Here is a 19,708-nt window from a genome sequence, read left to right as displayed (position 1 = left end):
CGTAGCAAACAAACTTTGACTGACACAATCATCTTGTAAAAATTTAAGTTTCAGAACACCTTTTAATGTACCAAAATTAATGCACCAGTATATTATCATACTATCACCCCTTGTTTATACATGTATAACATAGAAAGCTACGTTGATACACTGCTATTTTAACTTGTCACCCTATATAAAATACTGAAGACACATAATACATATGATTGTGTGAGAAAAAGTCAATTGTTAAGGAGATGCACTCAAAGCAAGAAATAATTGGTAAATACAGAAAACTCTCTCCATTGTGTCTAATACTTACTCATCTTAAAATCTCAGCGCATAATCAATGTCACTTTCACAATAACTGATAATATAGTACTTTCTTCTCATCATATCTTGGTATTATCAGAGTGTCTCCTGATATACACATGTCATAAACACTTGAAGAAACCCTCTTTTCTGAGTCAATAAGCGTCCCTAGATGCTTGCCTATAAAGAAATATAGAACTTATGTATTAATACTTCCAACAAAAATGATTCTTACATTTATATGAAATATTTATAAAATCAAAAATAGCAAAATATGAAAGTGATATGAATACTTTTCTTTTATGAAAGCGTTTCAAATATATTTGATTAGTTTTCATTCAGAAAACTTCTTTGAGTTTATCATCAGACTCTTTCACTTATTTGTCAGATATATTCAGATTTTACCTCAGTTTGTGTGGTATTAACTATTATTATGCTAGTACTTCTAGCAAAGAACATCCTAACTGATCGATACTAAAATCTGAAAGTGAGACATTTTATTCCAAATTTAATTTAATCCAAATTTATTCAAAAAAAGTTTACTATCTACACGAACTCTATAGGTTATTAATTAACTACCGGTTTCAAATGGTAGAAACCAATCACAGATTATGTACGAAATCAGCCGATCAAGGTCAACGGTGATATAACTTTTCCTCATGCAGTCAAACCAATTGAATCATAATGCTTCACTACTAAGCACTATCTACCAGCAACAACAAACACATAAAGATACACAGTTAGCTAATGTAACCATACTGATGGTATAAGCGCTGTGGTTTTCAAACAATTAATTTAAAGTAAGTATAAACGTTTCATACAAAAATGCTCAGCAAACCCATAATTGAAATTTTCTTCTTAACGCGTTTAGTTGTGAGAAAAATAATTAATTAAATGAATACAACAATTACCAGTTTCAGCCTGTAGTATGTGTATATCTGTATACACTGAGCGCAGAGGTGTCACTAGTATGTAGTCTCCTTCATAACAGGCGACTCCGCCAGGATTATCCACTTCTGCGGAAGTCCACACTGTCTCTCCTGTTTTTATATTCACTCTAAAAACTCTTGAGGTTGCAGAAGATGATACAATTACAGATTCCTGTTCAGGAGCACAGAGAGCCATCGTTCCCCAATTGCCATCTTGTAGACAAGGTATTTGTTTAATAATCTGTCCATCTAGTGAATAGACTGTCAGACATTTATTAGACCTATTAGGAACTATTACTTTATCTCCTGTTACAACCAGCTTGTTGACATAACCACTAGTAGACTCAGGGTGATCCCAGCTTGTGATGAGTTTACCATTTAAATCAGTTACTATAACTTTAAATGGATGAACTAGAACATACAGTCCCTCATTATACAAACACAGTCCATCTATGTACTCTCCCTCTAGTGATGAGAGTGAAGTTACTGAGTTGGCTGACTCATTTATTCTATATAGAGTTGACCCACTTCCACCAGCATATGTAAATTTGCCATTATGAGTCACTGTGTAGTATGTTGATGGCACAGCTACTACATTCTTGAGTTTGAGAGATGTTGGAGGAGTGAGAAGGTTGGTAGATATCGCGGCATCATCAATTATCTGTAACTCTGGTTCCTGCCCTTTAACTGAAAGCAACAAACAAGAGAACAGACAAACGAAAATTATTATGCTATTATTTCGGTGCAGAAACAGATAAAAACTTAAGATTTAACAAATTTGACTCACATATTGAATTAGATTTTCCATAGTTTTTATGGCACTTTTCTACTAAAAATATTGATGTGAGTTAGTAGTCACGTGGTGCCCGACAATAGCTCGGAAGGGTTCGTGGGCATGCGCCACCGGACGAGCAAAAACGGCCATGTTGTCATTGGGAATCCGAGCTCCGTTCGAGTAGCTTGTGACTCTGTGCTTGTCGTATTTTAGAAAGAATTATTAAGAGTCTTTCTGAGTCTTGGTGACTCGTGAGTAACCCTACTGGTTTAGTCTGGCACTACGGTGTTTTCTGGTAAAACGTGCAGGTGGAGTAAGGGTGACATAAGGGAGGTTTTAGAGTGTCACGGCTAGCAGTCTGGTACTGCGTTATTTTTACTTAGTATCTTACAAGCTATTTCGGCTAATATATTTGTTTTTATTTTGCCTTGTTGTTAGGTGGTGCCACTCAGCTGGGCTGAGGTGAGCACGAGCGGGCCAAGAGCAAGCCCGGGAGCAGCCAAAAGGCTGAGCCATCTACCGATGGCGGAGGTGGTCAGCCACCCGAGGGCGCCGCGAGCGCTGCAACAGTGCCGTTGGTTCTAGATGCCGCTTTTTTACCGAGTCTGATGAACCAGGCACGAGGGCCTATTTTAGAAAGGCTGAGCCAGCAGATGCAGCCATTTGCCGGTGATGGTGTGGTTGAGGTAACCGCATGGCTCTCACAGTACGAGCGACTGTGTGAGTTGGAGCACATTGCTCCGTGCACGCTGATTGCGTACATGCTCGTTGGCACTGCTGCCAGAGTGCATGGACGCATGAGCGTGGGCGAGGCATCCCAGTGGGATGTCGTGAAGGCAGTTTTGACTGCCGAGTACGCCATGCCTCGACAGGAGGCATGGCGTCGCTTTGTCAGCTGTCGACTCGAATCCGGGGAGACAGTTGACGTGTACCTGGACCGCTTGGAGCGGCTCGGTGGTAGACTGGGGGTGACACTGGAGGACGTGGTTTTTAGGAACAAGTTCTATGAAGGGCTGCCCGAGTCAGTCTACGAGTGGGCAGTTACGCACGATCAGGCTCATACTGCTGATTTTGGTTTGGTGCTGAACCGAGTGAGGGGAAAGTTAGTTTCCTGGAAAGCTGTTGAGGGTCGCCCCTCAACAATTAGCTCAGCTGCCAGTTCTGGTAATCGGCCGGCGACTGCTTCTGGCAAGCAGTTGGGGGCTGCTTCTAGCAAGCAACCGGGAAACAAAGACAGTTGCTTTCGATGTGGGGGTCCACACCGGGTGAAGGACTGCCCACGTATTAAGCGGCCTTCGTCTGGTACGAGGGCGAAAAAAACCTCTTCTGGCAAGAGGGTCGGGTGTTTCCGGTGCGGCAGCACGGAGTACTTTGTACGGGACTGTCTTGTACAGCCACCGCCTGGGGCTGCGGCAGGGCTCACTGAGGATGAGCCGGGTTTTCATCAGGAGGATGCAACTCGGGGCGCCGCATCCTCTCATATGGACACCGTGTAAGCCAGGCTTACGAGGGGTCCCATAATATCAGGGGGACCCGAGGTGGTGTTGGCATGACAGGGGGAGGCTGGAGGTCACATGCAAGCAGTAAGAGTGTACTGCGGGACAATCCTTGGCTGTCCGGGGCGACTGGCGCCGGACAGCCAAGGACGGTCCTACGACGACCAGTCGTATGCCGGCCGTTAGAGCAATTCTGAATGGTTGCGGTTTTCAGTGTCTGGTTGACACTGGAAGCGAGAGGACTCTGGTAAGTCCGCAGGTGTTGACAGGCTCAAACCGACTTAGGCCGAGCCACCCGCTGTTGACAGCGGATGGTAAGGCGTCTCATGTGAAGGGTCAGTGTCGGGTGGTCGTCGGTGTACAGGGACACTGTTTCGGCGTCACGGCACCTGTTATGGACAAGCTGTGCAATCTTGGGGTTGACTGCTTGCTGGGTGGCGACGTCATTGACCACATGAGAGGCGTCACTGTTCGTAGAGGAAGTGATGCGAAGTATTCGGTCAGATGGGGGAAACCCTATCAGGGTGGATGCTGTGGAGTACCTGCAGGGCAGGATACTGGGGCTGGCTGCGCATGCGGGGTGGCGAGGGTGGCACCGTTGTCGGGGTTGGGTGGTGATCTGGTGTCACTGCGAGTCGATGACCCCGATTTTGTTGCCACTTTTGCCCAAGGCCATTGGACCGTTAGCTGGCGGTGGTCCGGGGAATCTCCGAAAGGATTGCAGACCCGCGTCGCGGAGTACAAGTGCATTCGGGCACCTAACTTGCATGAGCGGTACTGTGCTGAAATTGAGAGATGGATCTCAAAAGGTTGGATGAAAAGGTGGAGTCGGCCCATTGAGGGTATTATCCCCTTTTTGGCCGTGTTTCAACCCACAAAGGACAAAGTGCGACCAGTCATGGACTACCGTGAACTGAACGCGTTTGTCGAGAGTCACACGGGAGGTGATGCGGTCGCTGTGTGCGGCGAGAAAATCCGGAAGTGGAGACAGTTGCGTGACAAACTTGGGGTAGTTGACCTCAAGTCTGCGTACCTACAAATCCATGTTTCGGAGGACCTGTGGAAATACCAGGTCGTGAAGTATAAGGGGGTCCATTATGCGCTGACACGTTTAGGCTTCGGGCTTTCGTGTGCGCCTAGGATCATGACCAAAATCCTAGGCAAGGTTCTTTCGCTCGACGAGCGGGTCTGACAAGGGAATGACCACTATATCGACGATATAGTAGTGCAGGAGTTTGTGCTTGGCGTGGAGGAGCTGAGGAAGCACCTTGCTAAGTATGGACTGGCGACGAAAGAGCCGGAGGGCCTTGATGGAGGCCGGTTATTGAGCATTTCTCTGAAGGGGAATACTTGTGGACATTTGCAAATGTCGAGGGGAACTGCACTCTCCGAAATACATCTTGAGCCAGCTGGGCTGACTAAGAGAGAGCTTTTCTCGTTTTGTGGCCGACTTGTCGGTCATTTCCCAGTGGCTGGGTGGTTGCGGCCCTATTGCAGCTTCTTGAAGCGGCTGGGATGCAACGGAGCCTGGGATGCCCCTGTTGAAAAGGAGGTCAGCTCGCTGGCTAGTGAGCTTTACACAAGGGTATGTCAGGAGGACCCTGTTAGGGGTCCGTGGCACGTAAGACCGAACGGTTCGGTCGTTGTGTGGACAGATGCTAGCTCTCTGGGCCTCGGTGTGGCAGTCGAGGTTGATGGCAGCATTGTTGAGGATGCGTCGTGGCTGAGGAAGGAGTCGGACCATTCACACATCAGTGTTGCCGAGTTGGAAGCTTTGGGATGAGGTGTTAACCTGGCTATCGCGTGGGGGTTCAAGACCTTCACCTTGGCGGTTGACTCTCTCACAGTTGTGAATTGGATGTCAAATACAATTGACGGGCGCAATCGTGTTCGCATGAAAGGTGCTGCAGAGATGCTGGTGAAGCGCCGGCTGGGGGTGATCCGTGATACGATCACCGAGTACGGCTTATCGGTCACTATGTGTCTTGTACCTACTGTGGAGAACAAGGCGGATAGAATGACGAGGGTGCCCAAGAATGGCTTGGACATCGTGGGATGAGTGGAGGTGAGGCCGAGAGCATGGCTGCTGCCATCTTCACCGGTGAGACCCTCGGGGATGTTGTGTGGGCGGCCCATTTGCCTCACCATCTGGGTGTCGAGAGAACACTGTACCTTGCTCAGCAAGTACGCAGCGACTTGACACGGGAGCAGGTCAAACGCGAGCTGGCTGGCTGTGAGGCCTGTCAGCGTGTTGACCCGGCTCCGAGAGGTGAGAACCTCGTGGAAACAGGCAGCTTGGCTGTCGAGGGGAACTGGTGCCGGGTGGCCATAGACGTGACTCACTATGGCGGCCAGGTGTTCCTGTCCATGGTCGATTGCGGGCCGTCACGTTTCGCTATCTGGCGCCGCTTGCCAAGTGAGACGGCAGCGCACATCGTGGCTCAGTTACGCACGATCGTAATTGAGCGAGGGCCGTGTGACGAATAGTTAATGGACAATTCCATAGCGTTTAGGTCAGCAACTGTTGCACAGTTTGCTGACAAGTGGGGGATTTCTCTGAGATTTCATGCTGCTTACGCCCCGAGTGGCAACGGAATAGTTAAGAGGAATCACCGGACAATCAAGATGATTGCCGAGAGGGGAAGAATCAACCCCGAGGAGACGACGTTTTGGTATGATGTCACGCCTCGCAAGGGTACAGATGGGGGTTCGGTACCCTCGAATAATCTGTATCGATATTCATGGCGAGTGCCTTTTGACGTCAATCTACGCGGGTTAGATGAGGTCAGTCAAGGCAAATTTGCTGTCGGCGATGAGGTGTGGGTGAAACCCTCGACTCCGTCGTGCACTAGGCAGTGGGCACTGGGAGTGATTACCGGAGTCATTTCAAAGCACAACATGTGCGTGGATGGCATGCCGAGGCATGTGAGGGATGTCTGCAAACGGCGGTTTGGCACTGACCGTAGTAGGGAAAACGGCATCCGTGAACTGGTCGAAGACGGCCGGCCTAATCTAGATAGATTACGCGGTTCTGCTTCTCCCCCACCGCCTCAGCTGCATTCCTGTGAGGTGGCTAAGGTCTCGGAGGGGGATGCGGAAGACGGTCCTCAGACTGCCGAGGATGAAGTTCAAAACATGGATGGTGAGCCTCAGACTGCTGGGGTTCCGTCCGGGGATTTAGATCCTGATGAGCCTGAGCTTCAACCGTCAATGCTCAGGTGGTCGCAGCGAGAGCGACGACGTCCCTGGTATTTGGATCACTATGAGGGATAGCTGGTAGCTTCTTAAAAGCTGGGGGAAATGTGAGTTAGTAGTCACGTGGTGCCCGACGGTAGCTCGGAAGGGTTCGTGGGCATGCGCCACCGGACGAGCAAAAACGGCCATGTTGTCATTGGGAATCTAAGCTCCGTTTGAGTAGCTTGTGACTCTGTGCTTGTCGTATTTTAGAAAGGATAATTAAGAGTCTTTCTGAGTCTTGGTGACTCGTGAGTAACCCTACTGGTGTAGTCTGGCACTACGGTGTTTTTTGGTAAAACGTGCAGGTGGAGTAAGGGTGACATAAGGGGAGGTTTTGGAGTGTCACGGCTGGCAGTCTGGTACTGCGTTATTTTTACTTAGTACCTTACAATTGAATAAGCTTTAAGGCCCTTTCCGCTCTACCCCATAAGAGACAGATTACCAGCCAAAACATACCTTGGGCAGAAATTGTCTTCTGATTGGTCAATTTCAAGGAAGGTAGATCTTCATCGATAAATCTCCTGATCTCATTATATGTCGCTGTGAAGCTGTTTGCTATATCAACCTGTTGAATAATTTGTATATTGTAATTATACCATGTGTAAAGTAGTAACTATGATGCTATGCTGCTGAACTAGGCCATCATATTAAAGCTGTGTTTGTCTGATAAAATTACCAAAATTTTAACGCATTCACAAGGGCTAACTGAAAGCACTAACTCAGTAATAAATATTGAAACTTCACAGCGCTATAACTAAGAGTGAGAAATGTTCTGAGTGTTTTAATTATCTTCTGGAAATAATGAGCTAGAGCTAAACTTTATATAGACATTGTGAATAACTAAAACCACCCTTATGACCCTTGCAAAGTGTAATATAGAAAACATTTATGTTTAATATGAAATTACCGCCAATAAAGTATCACAGTTTGTTTACCACTGTGATGGCTGGAGACAAGACTCACAAGCTTAGACATTCTCCAAATTTTTTTATTGAATGTTTTTTTATTTACTTTTTAATTAATATATTTTAAATTGCACGCATTATTGATATCTCACCAAAGGTTGCATACAGTTAGGATTCTGAGCAATTCACATGAGACACAAAATTGTTTATAAACAAAGACACACTTTGTGAAAGACTAAAATAAAAACATGTAGATACCTGATGTGACTCCTTGAACTTAGCATCTTGTAGAAGAAGTAGAGTGTTCATCTCTGTCATCCTAACTCCTATATCTCTTTCTATAAATTCTACTAGCTGTTTCTTTGAAGTCCTCTTGTTGTCTACCAGCTCCCTCTCTAACTCATCATACATTCTACGTAGCTCTGATAACTATAAAAATTTAGGGTTCGCGAGTTGAAGAGAATAGTGCATACATTAGATCTGTGCTGCGATGTTGAAGTAGAATATCTATGTTGTGCAAGTAGTTTATATAGTATGTCTTAAACAATGATATCATCCTGAGGTAATTTCACGTTAGAGTTAGCAAGTTTTAAAGGTATATGTACAAGCAGATATCCTTTGGGTTGTTAATTCCTTAAAATTGAAACAACTTAAGAAACCACAGTGCTTCCTTCAATGATCTTTTTTACAAGCCTTCAAAGCGAAAAAAAATTAATTGTTAAAGGTTTAGCATATAGCTAATATACATGATTATTTTTACGTAAAAACAGAGAAACTGTTGTTCACCCCAAATGCCTGACATAAATGATAAGGCAATAGTAAAGTGTTAATAAAAATAATGACTGATCATCACTTGAAATGAAATGTTGAACTGTTTGGTTAATTAGAAACTAAAATGAGACATTTTTGGTTGGTGACATTATTTTTTGATCACAGAATTGCTTTCATGAATTTGTTTACTGTACCAAAACTCACTTGTATATATCATTACAGCTGTAACATACACATATCGTTATAGCTGTATCATACACATGAATATATCATTACCGCTGTATCATACACATGAATATATCATTATAGCTGTATCATACACATGAATATATCATTATAGCTGTATCATACACATGAATATATCATTACAGCTGTAACATACACATGAATATATCATTATAGCTGTATCATACACATGAATATATCATTATAGCTGTATCATACACTTGAATATATCATTATAGCTGTATCATACACATGAATATATCATTATAGCTGTATCATACACATGTATATATCATTACAGCTGTATCATACACATGAATATATCATTATAGCTGTATCATACACATGAATATATCCTTACAGCTGTATCATACACATGAATATATCCTTACAGCTGTATCATACACATGAATATATCATTACAGCTGTATCATACACATGAATATATCCTTACAGCTGTATCATACACATGAATATATCATTACAGCTGTAAAATACACATGAATATATCATTATAGCTGTAACATACACATGAATATATCATTACAGCTGTAAAATACACATGAATATCTCATTATAGCTGTAACATACACATGAATATATCATTACAGCTGTATCATACACATGAATATATCATTATAGCTGTATCATACACATGAATATATCCTTACAGCTGTATCATACACATGAATATATCCTTACAGCTGTATCATACACATGAATATATCATTACAGCTGTATCATACACATGAATATATCCTTACAGCTGTATCATACACATGAATATATCATTACAGCTGTAACATACACATGAATATATCATTATAGCTGTATCATACACATGAATATATAATTACAGCTGTATCATACACATGAATATATCCTTACAGCTGTATCATACACATGAATATATCCTTATAGCTGTAGCATACACATGAATATATCATTATAGCTGTATCATACACATGAATATATCATTATAGCTGTATCATACACATGAATATATCATTATACCTGTATCATACACATGAATATATCATTACAGCTGTATCATACACATGAATATATCATTACAGCTGTAACATACACATGAATATATCATTATAGCTGTATCATACACATGAATATATCATTATAGCTGTATCATACACATGAATATATCATTATACCTGTATCATACACATGAATATATCATTACAGCTGTATCATACACATGAATATATCATTACAGCTGTATCATACACATGAATATATCCTTACAGCTGTATCATACACATGAATATATCATTACAGCCGTATCATACACATGAATATATCATTACAGCTGTATCATACACATGAATATATCATTACAGCCGTATCATACACATGAATATATCATTACAGCTGTATCATACACATGAATATATCCTTATAGCTGTATCATACACATGAATATATAATTATAGCTGTATCATACACATGAATATATCATTACAGCTGTAAAATACACATGAATATATCATTATAGCTGTAACATACACATGAATATATCATTACAGCTGTAAAATACACATGAATATCTCATTATAGCTGTAACATACACATGAATATATCATTACAGCTGTATCATACACATGAATATATCATTATAGCTGTATCATACACATGAATATATCATTATAGCTGTATCATACACATGAATATATCATTATAGCTGTATCATACACATGAATATATCATTACAGCTGTATCATACACATGAATATATCATTACAGCTGTATCATACACATGAATATATCATTACAGCTGTATCATACACATGAATATATCATTACAGCCGTATCATACACATGAATATATCATTACAGCTGTATCATACACATGAATATATCATTACAGCCGTATCATACACATGAATATATCATTACAGCTGTATCATACACATGATTATATCCTTATAGCTGTATCATACACATGAATATATAATTATAGCTGTATCATACACATGAATATATCATTACAGCTGTATCATACACATGAATATATCCTTACAGCTGTATCATACATATGAATATATCCTTACAGCTGTATCATACACATGAATATCTCATTATAGCTGTATCATACACATGAATACATCATTACAGCTGTAACATACACATGAATATATCATTACAGCTGTATCATACACATGAATATATCATTATAGCTGTATCATACACATGAATATATCGTTATAGCTGTATCATACATATGAATATATCATTATAGCTGTATCATACACATGAATATATCGTTATAGCTGTATCATACATATGAATATATCATTATAGCTGTATCATACACATGAATATATCATTATAGCTGTATCATACACATGAATATATCATTATAGCTGTAACATACACATGAATATATCATTACAGCTGTAACATACACATGAATATATCATTACAGCTGTATCATACACATGAATATATCCTTATAGCTGTATCATACACATGAATATATCGTTATAGCTGTATCATACATATGAATATATCATTATAGCTGTATCATACACATGAATATATCATTATAGCTGTATCATACACATGAATATATCATAATAGCTGTATCATACACATGAATATACCATCATAGCTGTAACATACACTTTAATTAGCACAAATTGATAATTTTTACTTTAATAATAAAAGATAGCTGTAAACTACAACTACTAAACTTATTCCAAATAAGTCTGACTTGAATATCACAAAAATAATTGAAATCCCAACAATTTTAATAGTGGGGTAACAGTTACTATTCATGTAATGCTTTAATGCAGTGGTTCTCAACTACCTCGGAGTCACGGACCCCTGAGCTCCGTGTCTAAAAGTCATGGAACCCTTTATAAACATCATAATATATGTTGTTTATAACCATGTATTGTAAATTGACGTACATTATAAATTAGAAAAATATAAGAGTCAGTAGATTTGACATGTTTCTATTTATTTACTTATATAAAGCAATGCTATACTAAATTTTTTGACTTTAAATTTTCAATAGTCAGTTTGTTAGTGGGATGGATTGTACTTCTTGTTTTTCAATTCTTTTTGTATTAATAGTCGCCATTGTGAAATAACACAAATTTGGTTTTAGATTAGGATTTTGAGAGTGGAAACTACACTGTACAGTTTTGCCCGCTGTCCCATCTAATTGGCCAAGTCAAACAATGTGACAACAACAAAAGACTTTGTCATTTTATGTTAAAGGTGGTGAAATATTAATTCAAATCTAAGAAAAAAAGGCCGTGTTCAGGTGATTTCGGGTAAATTACATTTAACATTAAGCATATACTAAGACCCCTACCAATCTTAAAATTGATTAAAATAGGTGAGTTTAAATGTTTTATATTTCATAGATCTTAGTATATCGCTAAAATTGAAGAGGGAGAGAGAGAATTACGTGTTTGCTGGTTACAGGTTTTGTACTACTAACCGGAAATCAATTACTATCCAGCGATTGACGCACATCTGTGATAAAAGTCTAGAGCCAAAAACCTAACAAAACAACGCGACCACCCGGGATAATTGCATTAGCACCGAAACCCAGGCGAGCACAATCCCAACAGAGCTCGACCATTAAACCCCGTCCATATGATAGCCGTCACATATCCTATTAGGGGTTATATCATTGATCCAACCACTATAAGACAGAAATAGTTGTAAGTAACTAGCTAAAAAACAATACTGGCACCAGCCTGTGGACCCCCTCAAACCTCCTGTGGACCCCCTCAAACCTCCTGTGGACCCCTAGGGGTTCATGGACCACCATTTGGGAACCACTGCTTTAATGAATAGCTGCTATTGAAAAATTGCAAATGTAAACAAGCACAAATGTAAAACCATTAAAATAGCAAGTTTTAACCTTTCAAAGTTTTACATCATATGTTAACTGTGAAAACCATACTTGTAGGGATATACACATTTATATTAAGTATATATATGCTTATTATGAACCTACAAATATACATATTACATATAAATTTCCCAAGAGACACACATGAGTAGACAAAAATTCAACATTTTTTGTAAATCACTTTATATTTGTTTTGTGAATACTCATAATATATGAAAATTACTACCTGTTTATCTCTAGTTCTGTGTAACTGATCAACCAGTTCCTTGGTTTTTGATTCATAGTCTGAGAGTATTCCGATACTGCGCTTGAGAAGAGTAGATAACTCCCCATCCTTTATCCAAGCCTCAGCCGTTACTTTATCCCTTTTATCTTTTAGCAAGTTCACCAATGTTTCAAGGTTGACAGTGGCATGTGCAGAACCTATAATAGATGAGTTGGTAGTAGCAAAATCATTAAATTTGAAAAAATTGAGCTTACAGTTACTCTGGAGAAATTTCAACTCAGCATTTCAAAAATTTTAATGAAATATTTAGCAAAAGCAAACCTTTTTTTAAATTAATGAGCAACTAAGTATCACATAAGAATATGTAAGGTGATAGTTCAAAGTCATCGATCATTCTAAGTACAGCTTATTTACTTGCAGCATTCAATTTCATAAAATTTTTATTAGTCGCCATGACAAACTGCTGTGTGACTATCACATACAAATTTGTTGCTAATCAAGTGAGCCCACTTAGTGAAAATGTATCAATAACACCTTTCATTGAGTGATTCACTGGCTACCGAAGCAGCCCATAAATTTCTTTGATACAAGTAATGCTTCTTCATAAGGTGATTATTTATTAAATGTTGACTTGTAAGAAAATTTTCATTACAGTCATTTGGCTTCGAAAGATTCACCATGTCTTACTCTGCTTTGTTGTAGTTGCAAAATATGTGGGAATGTGATTAAAAGCTCTTAAATACTTAAAAATGAACAATTAATCGCAGTCATCATGAAAACGCCGTAGATTGGAACAACTTTTAAAGTAATTCATGGAGTTATTCCTGATGGATCACAGTAGTTTATAGTTTTTCAATCTCATTCATACTAAGTCACATGTGATTCACTATTACTTAGAAAACACTTAAAGTTTTGTGGCAAAAATTAGGGCTGATTGAGACATAATCACAATTAATTTTACCATAATAGATAAGAATCTGCAATACTAGCGACAATGGATAAAACATACAACAATTAGTGTCCTGTTGCATTCCAATAAGTGTTTATTAATGTTGATATGAAACCTCATGCAAGAGTGCTTACCATCAATACAACCTTTTGTACCATCCATACATGTTACACACAGTAGTTGACAACAAGTTGAACACCCCATTGTTATTGGTTTATTCTGATGTGTAGCACAGATGTGTTCTATTAACACTTTAGCCTTGTTCTGATACTCCTTAATGTCAAGGACATCTTTATGTACAGGGTAGAACTGACCATGTAACTGAAAGAAAGAATAAGAACATTAAGAGTATAAGAATACCTGGTTAAACAGCATGAGTTAGGTGAGTAGAGTCCGGCTTTGAATAATGTTGAAACTTACCTCTAAGTGTTTAGTACACATCTTCCTATTACAGCTGGTACAGTAGCTCACTGCTGGCTCTTCCTCGGTCTTATTCTCTACACAAGTGTCACAGACTTGTATGTTCTCTTCTCTTTTTGTTGCAGACGGCAACCTTGCTAACGTCACATCAAATACAGCTCTGAAAGTTGTGATGTAACCATGACAAACCATAACTACAACTAGTTTTCATAAATAAGAAAAAAACCGAGGGCAAAAATGATGTGCTTTGTAGTAATTTTATCATGTTAAAGATTTCCTTATACCAAAGTATCAATTCTACATAAAAGTATTATATTGTTCCATCATTTGCAGTTGTTTTTTTCTGTTCGTTCCAAGAGTAGAATAGAAAGACTTGATCACAGCTAATGTGATCAGATTCGAGTGGATGTGTGATTATGACATCTATATTTGCACTCCAGCAAATACATCGACAGAATAGAGATTATTAGCGACAGGTATTGCCGCAACTTCAGCAATATAGCCAATTTGGATCACAAGAGAGACAGGCAGCAGCGCAACTGATGACATTATTTCAGCACATATTTTACTTATAAGTGTTTTAACCGCGACCACACATTGTCAATTCATAAAACATCCTGGCAGTCATATCACCTCAAACAATTAAAAACTACCACAAAAGATCAGAGAACATGGATACATATTGATGAAACTTACTAGAATAGTATGCAAGTTTATATTTAAAAACAAATATACAAAAAAATTATGAAATTTAAAAAGGTCAAGAGTTTTATTTATTTTTGTGAAGGTGGACAAAAGGTGAGTGTTTGAAGAGAGAGGGAGAAAAAAGGGAAAGGCAATGCAAGAGAGAAGGAGGTGAAGGGGGGATGAGAACGAGATGAAAGAGAGAGATGAAGGAAAGAAAAAGGGAGAGAAAATTGAGAGAGAGAGAGACAGGAAAGAGCGAGGTGAGAGAAAAAAGCGGAATATTAGGGGAATTAGAGTAAAGAGATAGAAGAGTAAGAGAAGATAAAATGAGAGAAAGAGGAGCGAAAGAAGAGAGAAAAGAGAAAGAAAGAGGAGGGAAAGAGGAGAAAAGGAGAAAAGAAAGAGGAGAAAGACAAGAGAGTGAGTGCCTTAATCTAGATAATTAATTTTATTTATTTTTACAACTTTTCATTTTTTACATTAAAATGAATTTTGATTACCAATTGATACATATGAAGCAATATGAACAAATTACAAATTTTCTGTTTTTATTGAAGCGTAGTAATGTTCCACACACTTTCCTTATTGTTTAAAAAAGCTGATGGAGGAGTAAAGACGAAGTGACGGTTATAAGGCTTTAAAAACAACTCAGTTCATTTCAATTCTTATCAAACAATAAACAAGTCAATTCCCAATTATTTTGCACAATGTGTTGTGTAAGAATCGATTCAATTCACAACTCATCGCAAAACACCACAATTCAATTCTCAATTCCTTAGCTATCCTAATTTCAGTGACTCAGTTCAATTCTGTTCTCCCAAATAAAAAAATCCATTCTCTATCAATTCTTGACTTATAGCAAAATATCGAAATAACCATAACTCAAAATCAGTAATTTTGCTATGAGCATTGCCTCAGTCTTTTGACTGTTTGTATGGCAAATATCAACTATTTCTCTTCAGATTTCATTGCTTTTTAGATGGAATTAAGTTATGCCTACCATTTTTGCTGGTATACAGTTCATATTCTTAAAATCATTTAAAACTTCTTTTCATCTAAAAAGTAATTTAAATTTTGTAGTTTAGAGAAACAGCTCACAAAATACGCTATCGTTTTGGAGAGATGCTTTTGGAGAAACCTGAAGTTTGACCAAAATGCTGACACGCGTTATTTAATATAATAGTGTGATAGTAAATAAATTATTGGGTCTACTGTTGTAGAACTTCACTAGCAGAAATATTTTAGGTCGCTGTTTACAGTATAAATTTTCATCCATTTTAATAAGATCACATTACATATTGTTGACCAATAAAATATATGCAGTGAATTAGAGTTCTTGTAAAAATGTGTGAGACTAGCAACATAGAATGGCACTGATATCTTTGTTTTGGCACACATCAAATAACATATTATGTTCTCAGTATATCTCTGTTTGTTATGGATTTTCTGTCAACGTAGCAATAATAAAGAGGAGTGAGGCATTTAGACTCAAGTCATTTCACTTATTGAAAATAGACAATCGAGACAATCCCTTTATAGTGACATTAAATACTCCCATTAATTCAATTTTTCCTGATAGGATGTTCTGAGTCAATGCAATTTTACAGTTAATAAAAAATACCACAGAATTGACTCAATATAATTTGTTTGTGAGATAAGCCTTATATAACCTTTTATTTTAATTTATAACTTATAAATATAACTTCGGCCAAAAGTAAAAATTGGACAACCCGGCACACTAAAACAAGATCTGACTCGGATTAAAAAATTGCTGATTTCATTGTGACTTCTAGAATCTCTAAGCAGGAAGTGTAGCCAACAATACTAAATAAAACATACAATGATAAGAAATGCACTAATAATAACCATTCCAAAATTATTTGAAATTTATGCATGTCCTCAACTCTTGTCATTAAGGGGTCCTGCAAAAGGTTTCAAATATCTCACAACTTACTTGCATGTACCACATCTGATGATCCTATTAGCCTCAAAGTCTCCAACTAGACAAGGGTAGCAGTGGACATGATGACAAGGGAGTGACCTTGGATCCACTAGCTGTTCATCCTTCTCCATACAGAATCCACAGACTACAGACTCTGAAGCCATTTCCTGCTATGGGTGCCCTGTGGAAACAACCAGAGTCTCTTACTACATATAGAGAATAGGGTCACCGATAGATAATTTTGGTAAAAATTCACCTAGAGTTAGTCAGATGAAATGCTAAGATTCTACACAGGCAAAATGGTGTTGGGTCTGTTTTATTACTCGACTACGTGTATATGCTTTTGAGTTTCTAGCTAACCTATTAATAAAAAGTAAATAATACCAGTATGTTTAAATTGCACACGTTGGAAAGAACACTTCATTTGTCAAAAAATCATTCAATTAGATTTGTAGTGATAATAAACTCATATATATGCCCTAGATATGGTCGCACAGTGTTAGCTGAAAACACTTCTTTGTAATCTCTGTACAACTTAGTAAAAGAAAGAACAGACATAATCATCTTAGTTTACATGCCTGCAAACCAGAGTCAATAGAGATGCACTAACTGTATGTTACATGCTTACTGTCTATAGCTATACATTTCATTTAATTTAAGACTACCCTAGCTTACCGTATGCAAATTTAAATTCAAAATACAGGTTTCGAGTTGTCCGTTGTTAAATTTAAAGTCAAAATGCAGGTTCGTTTACCGTTTACTTTGACACTAAAACGTTGATGCATAATCGCAAGACCCTTAATAATAACAATTGGAGTAAAGTATAAGCCTTTACCTGGTGCAAAATAAACTTGCACAAGCTATAAAATCGAAGCCAAATGATTAAAACAAAACAGAAAATACAGCATAATGAGCTTTAGCTGCTAGTAAACAAAAAAGTAAACAATTTATAAATATAAGGGTTTATATTTATATATTGTATAACTGCGGATTTTTATTTATAAAAGTCCAAATTTCAATATATTTTGCATATATTGAGTTTTTGACCTTCAAGGCTCTCACAGAGTTGTCCCATTTAATATATATGTTACCTAAATGACTTACACAAGTCTACGATGTAGTAAACTTGTGTAAAATTTACCAAGAATACTTTCCACTACAAAAGCGAAATGACAACTCCCTCATTAAATGTTGATGTCACTGAGAAGGGCCGAAGAAAAGATGGAAGCAAAAGCTAAAAACACTAGCGAGTCCATCGGGGCTTATTTATTCAACTAAACAATGCAAATTATGACGGGTTACAATGGCTAACTAAAACGCTTGCTGGAATAAATACAAGCTAAAATGTACCCGCTAAGAAATTATAAGGCACCGGCTGCTTTGAACTTAGGAGCAGAAAAACCTCTGAATTTCAGGAAAGAATATTCGTTGGTTTTTCATTTAATTATTAACTCTTTCCCCATTTTAATTAATGTATTACAAAAATGTAGCAAAATTTATATATCATGTATTTATTTGTAAATAGCGTTGGTTTAAAAAAGTAATTGACGTTTTGACCTACAAAATTTCACTACTTGTAACCACCAATCATATGTTGTGTTTGCTTCTGCTCACTTATATAAACTGTTTTTGCATTTGAGGGCAGTCAAAACTTGGCTAGTATGGTGAGGCATACTATGGTATCACAATAAACTTATTCAAGTACAGCACTTCTTCTTTTGTAACAAGCACAGCTTGGCTTAAAAGGTGTGCTAGTATATATACAGTCTGCTATCAGCTGTTATATAGAGTCTGATTTATTGGCTTTTGCTGAAGTTGCGCTGGTATATATACAGTCTGCTATCAGCTGTTATCTACAGTCTGATTTATCGACTCGTGTTGGAGTTGCGCTGGTACATATACAGTCTGCTATCGGTTTTAATATAGAGTCTGATTTATCGGCTACTGTTGGAGTTGCGCTGGTATACATATATAGGCCTATATACATAAATCATAAACATATATATATATATATATATATATATATATAAGTACAAAGAAGGAAAAAGTTTTTAGCAACAGTTTATGACTAAAAGTTTCATACTGCATGCAGTAATCCTCAGATGCTAATGTCCATGAGGCATTAGCATCTGAGGATTACTGCATGCAGTATGAAACTTTTAGTCATAAACTGTTGCTAAAAACTTTTTCCTTCTTTGTACTTATACAGGCTCGGTGGACCACTTTGAGCCCTATATCAGTGAAGTCTCAACCATTATCTGTATATATATATATATATATATATACTAATAAATTATTTGAAAGCAATACTTATCTTTTTTTTCCAGCTACTGTCAGTTTCATGATATTCTCATTCGTCAGGCTGTGTTGGAATAAACAAGATGGTGACTAATCTCTTCTTGGCTATTTTTCCCTCCCTTTTGTTCTTATTGTTTAATTTCTTCTTCTTCTGATTGGCTGTTGGTTAGTAGCTACAAAATGAGAGAGAAGATAATTTCTGGAATGACGACAGGTTGAGACTAATTCAGATTTTTTATTAAGTGTTGCTAAGTCAGGTCTATTAATGATGTAGTATTTTTCTGTCAAACATAGGTTGCATCTTTTGCTGGAGTTGTTGTAGGATTTTGTCTGTTTTAGTACAGTCCAGTCTAGTTTGTAGTTAATGTCTTGGTCTTTCAGTTTCCAAATGTGTTTGCTTAGTTCAGTTGCGTTTCGCTTGGTGCTGTTTTTGATACTAGTTTTGTGGTTACTATATCGTGTTTTAAAGTCAGTTTCACAAAGTCCTATGTATGATTCAGTAGTGTTGTTGTCTAGTCGTGTCACTTTGGCTTGGTATATCACACTTTTTTGCAGGCAGTTTTCATTAAGCGGGCATTCACTTTTGACACGGCAGTTACAGTTTTTGTCATTTACTGGAGTTTCATTGCTTTTACCAAGGATTTTTTTGTTGTGTGCATCAATTTTATTCT

At 38.1% G+C, this 19,708-nt stretch overlaps 1 protein-coding gene across 1 annotated transcript; it reads right to left on the bottom strand.

Annotated features, from left to right (window-relative positions):
* Positions 1 to 6,879: 6,879 nt before the first annotated feature.
* LOC137388409 (E3 ubiquitin-protein ligase TRIM56-like) lies at positions 6,880 to 16,903 on the bottom strand. Its single transcript, XM_068074893.1, has 7 exons — positions 16,752 to 16,903; positions 14,111 to 14,270; positions 13,825 to 14,011; positions 12,742 to 12,938; positions 7,892 to 8,062; positions 7,185 to 7,293; positions 6,880 to 6,986 (listed from the first exon to the last, which is right to left on the bottom strand). The coding sequence occupies exons 1-7, from the start codon at positions 16,901 to 16,903 to the stop codon at positions 6,880 to 6,882; spliced, it is 1,083 nt and encodes a 360-aa protein (XP_067930994.1).
* Positions 16,904 to 19,708: the final 2,805 nt, after the last annotated feature.

Source organism: Watersipora subatra, chromosome 2 (assembly GCF_963576615.1).
Source record: "Watersipora subatra chromosome 2, tzWatSuba1.1, whole genome shotgun sequence".
NCBI classification, from domain to species: domain Eukaryota; kingdom Metazoa; phylum Bryozoa; class Gymnolaemata; order Cheilostomatida; family Watersiporidae; genus Watersipora; species Watersipora subatra.
The sequence above is the reverse complement of the archived record's forward strand: the minus strand, read 5'-3'. Positions and strand labels throughout refer to the sequence as shown.

Bases quoted from the DNA above. Each gene is read 5' to 3' on its own strand.
- LOC137388409 (XM_068074893.1), bottom strand. From the start codon at position 16,903: ATGGCTTCAGAGTCTGTAGTCTGTGGATTCTGTATGGAGAAGGATGAA. The intron at 7,294-7,891 runs GTATCTACATGT...ATTATTCAACAG, and splicing joins AGTTCAAGGAGTCACATCAG to GTTGATATAGCAAACAGCTT. The intron at 6,987-7,184 runs GTATGTTTTGGC...CTACACCAGTAG, and splicing joins GAAGACAATTTCTGCCCAAG to GGTTACTCACGAGTCACCAA.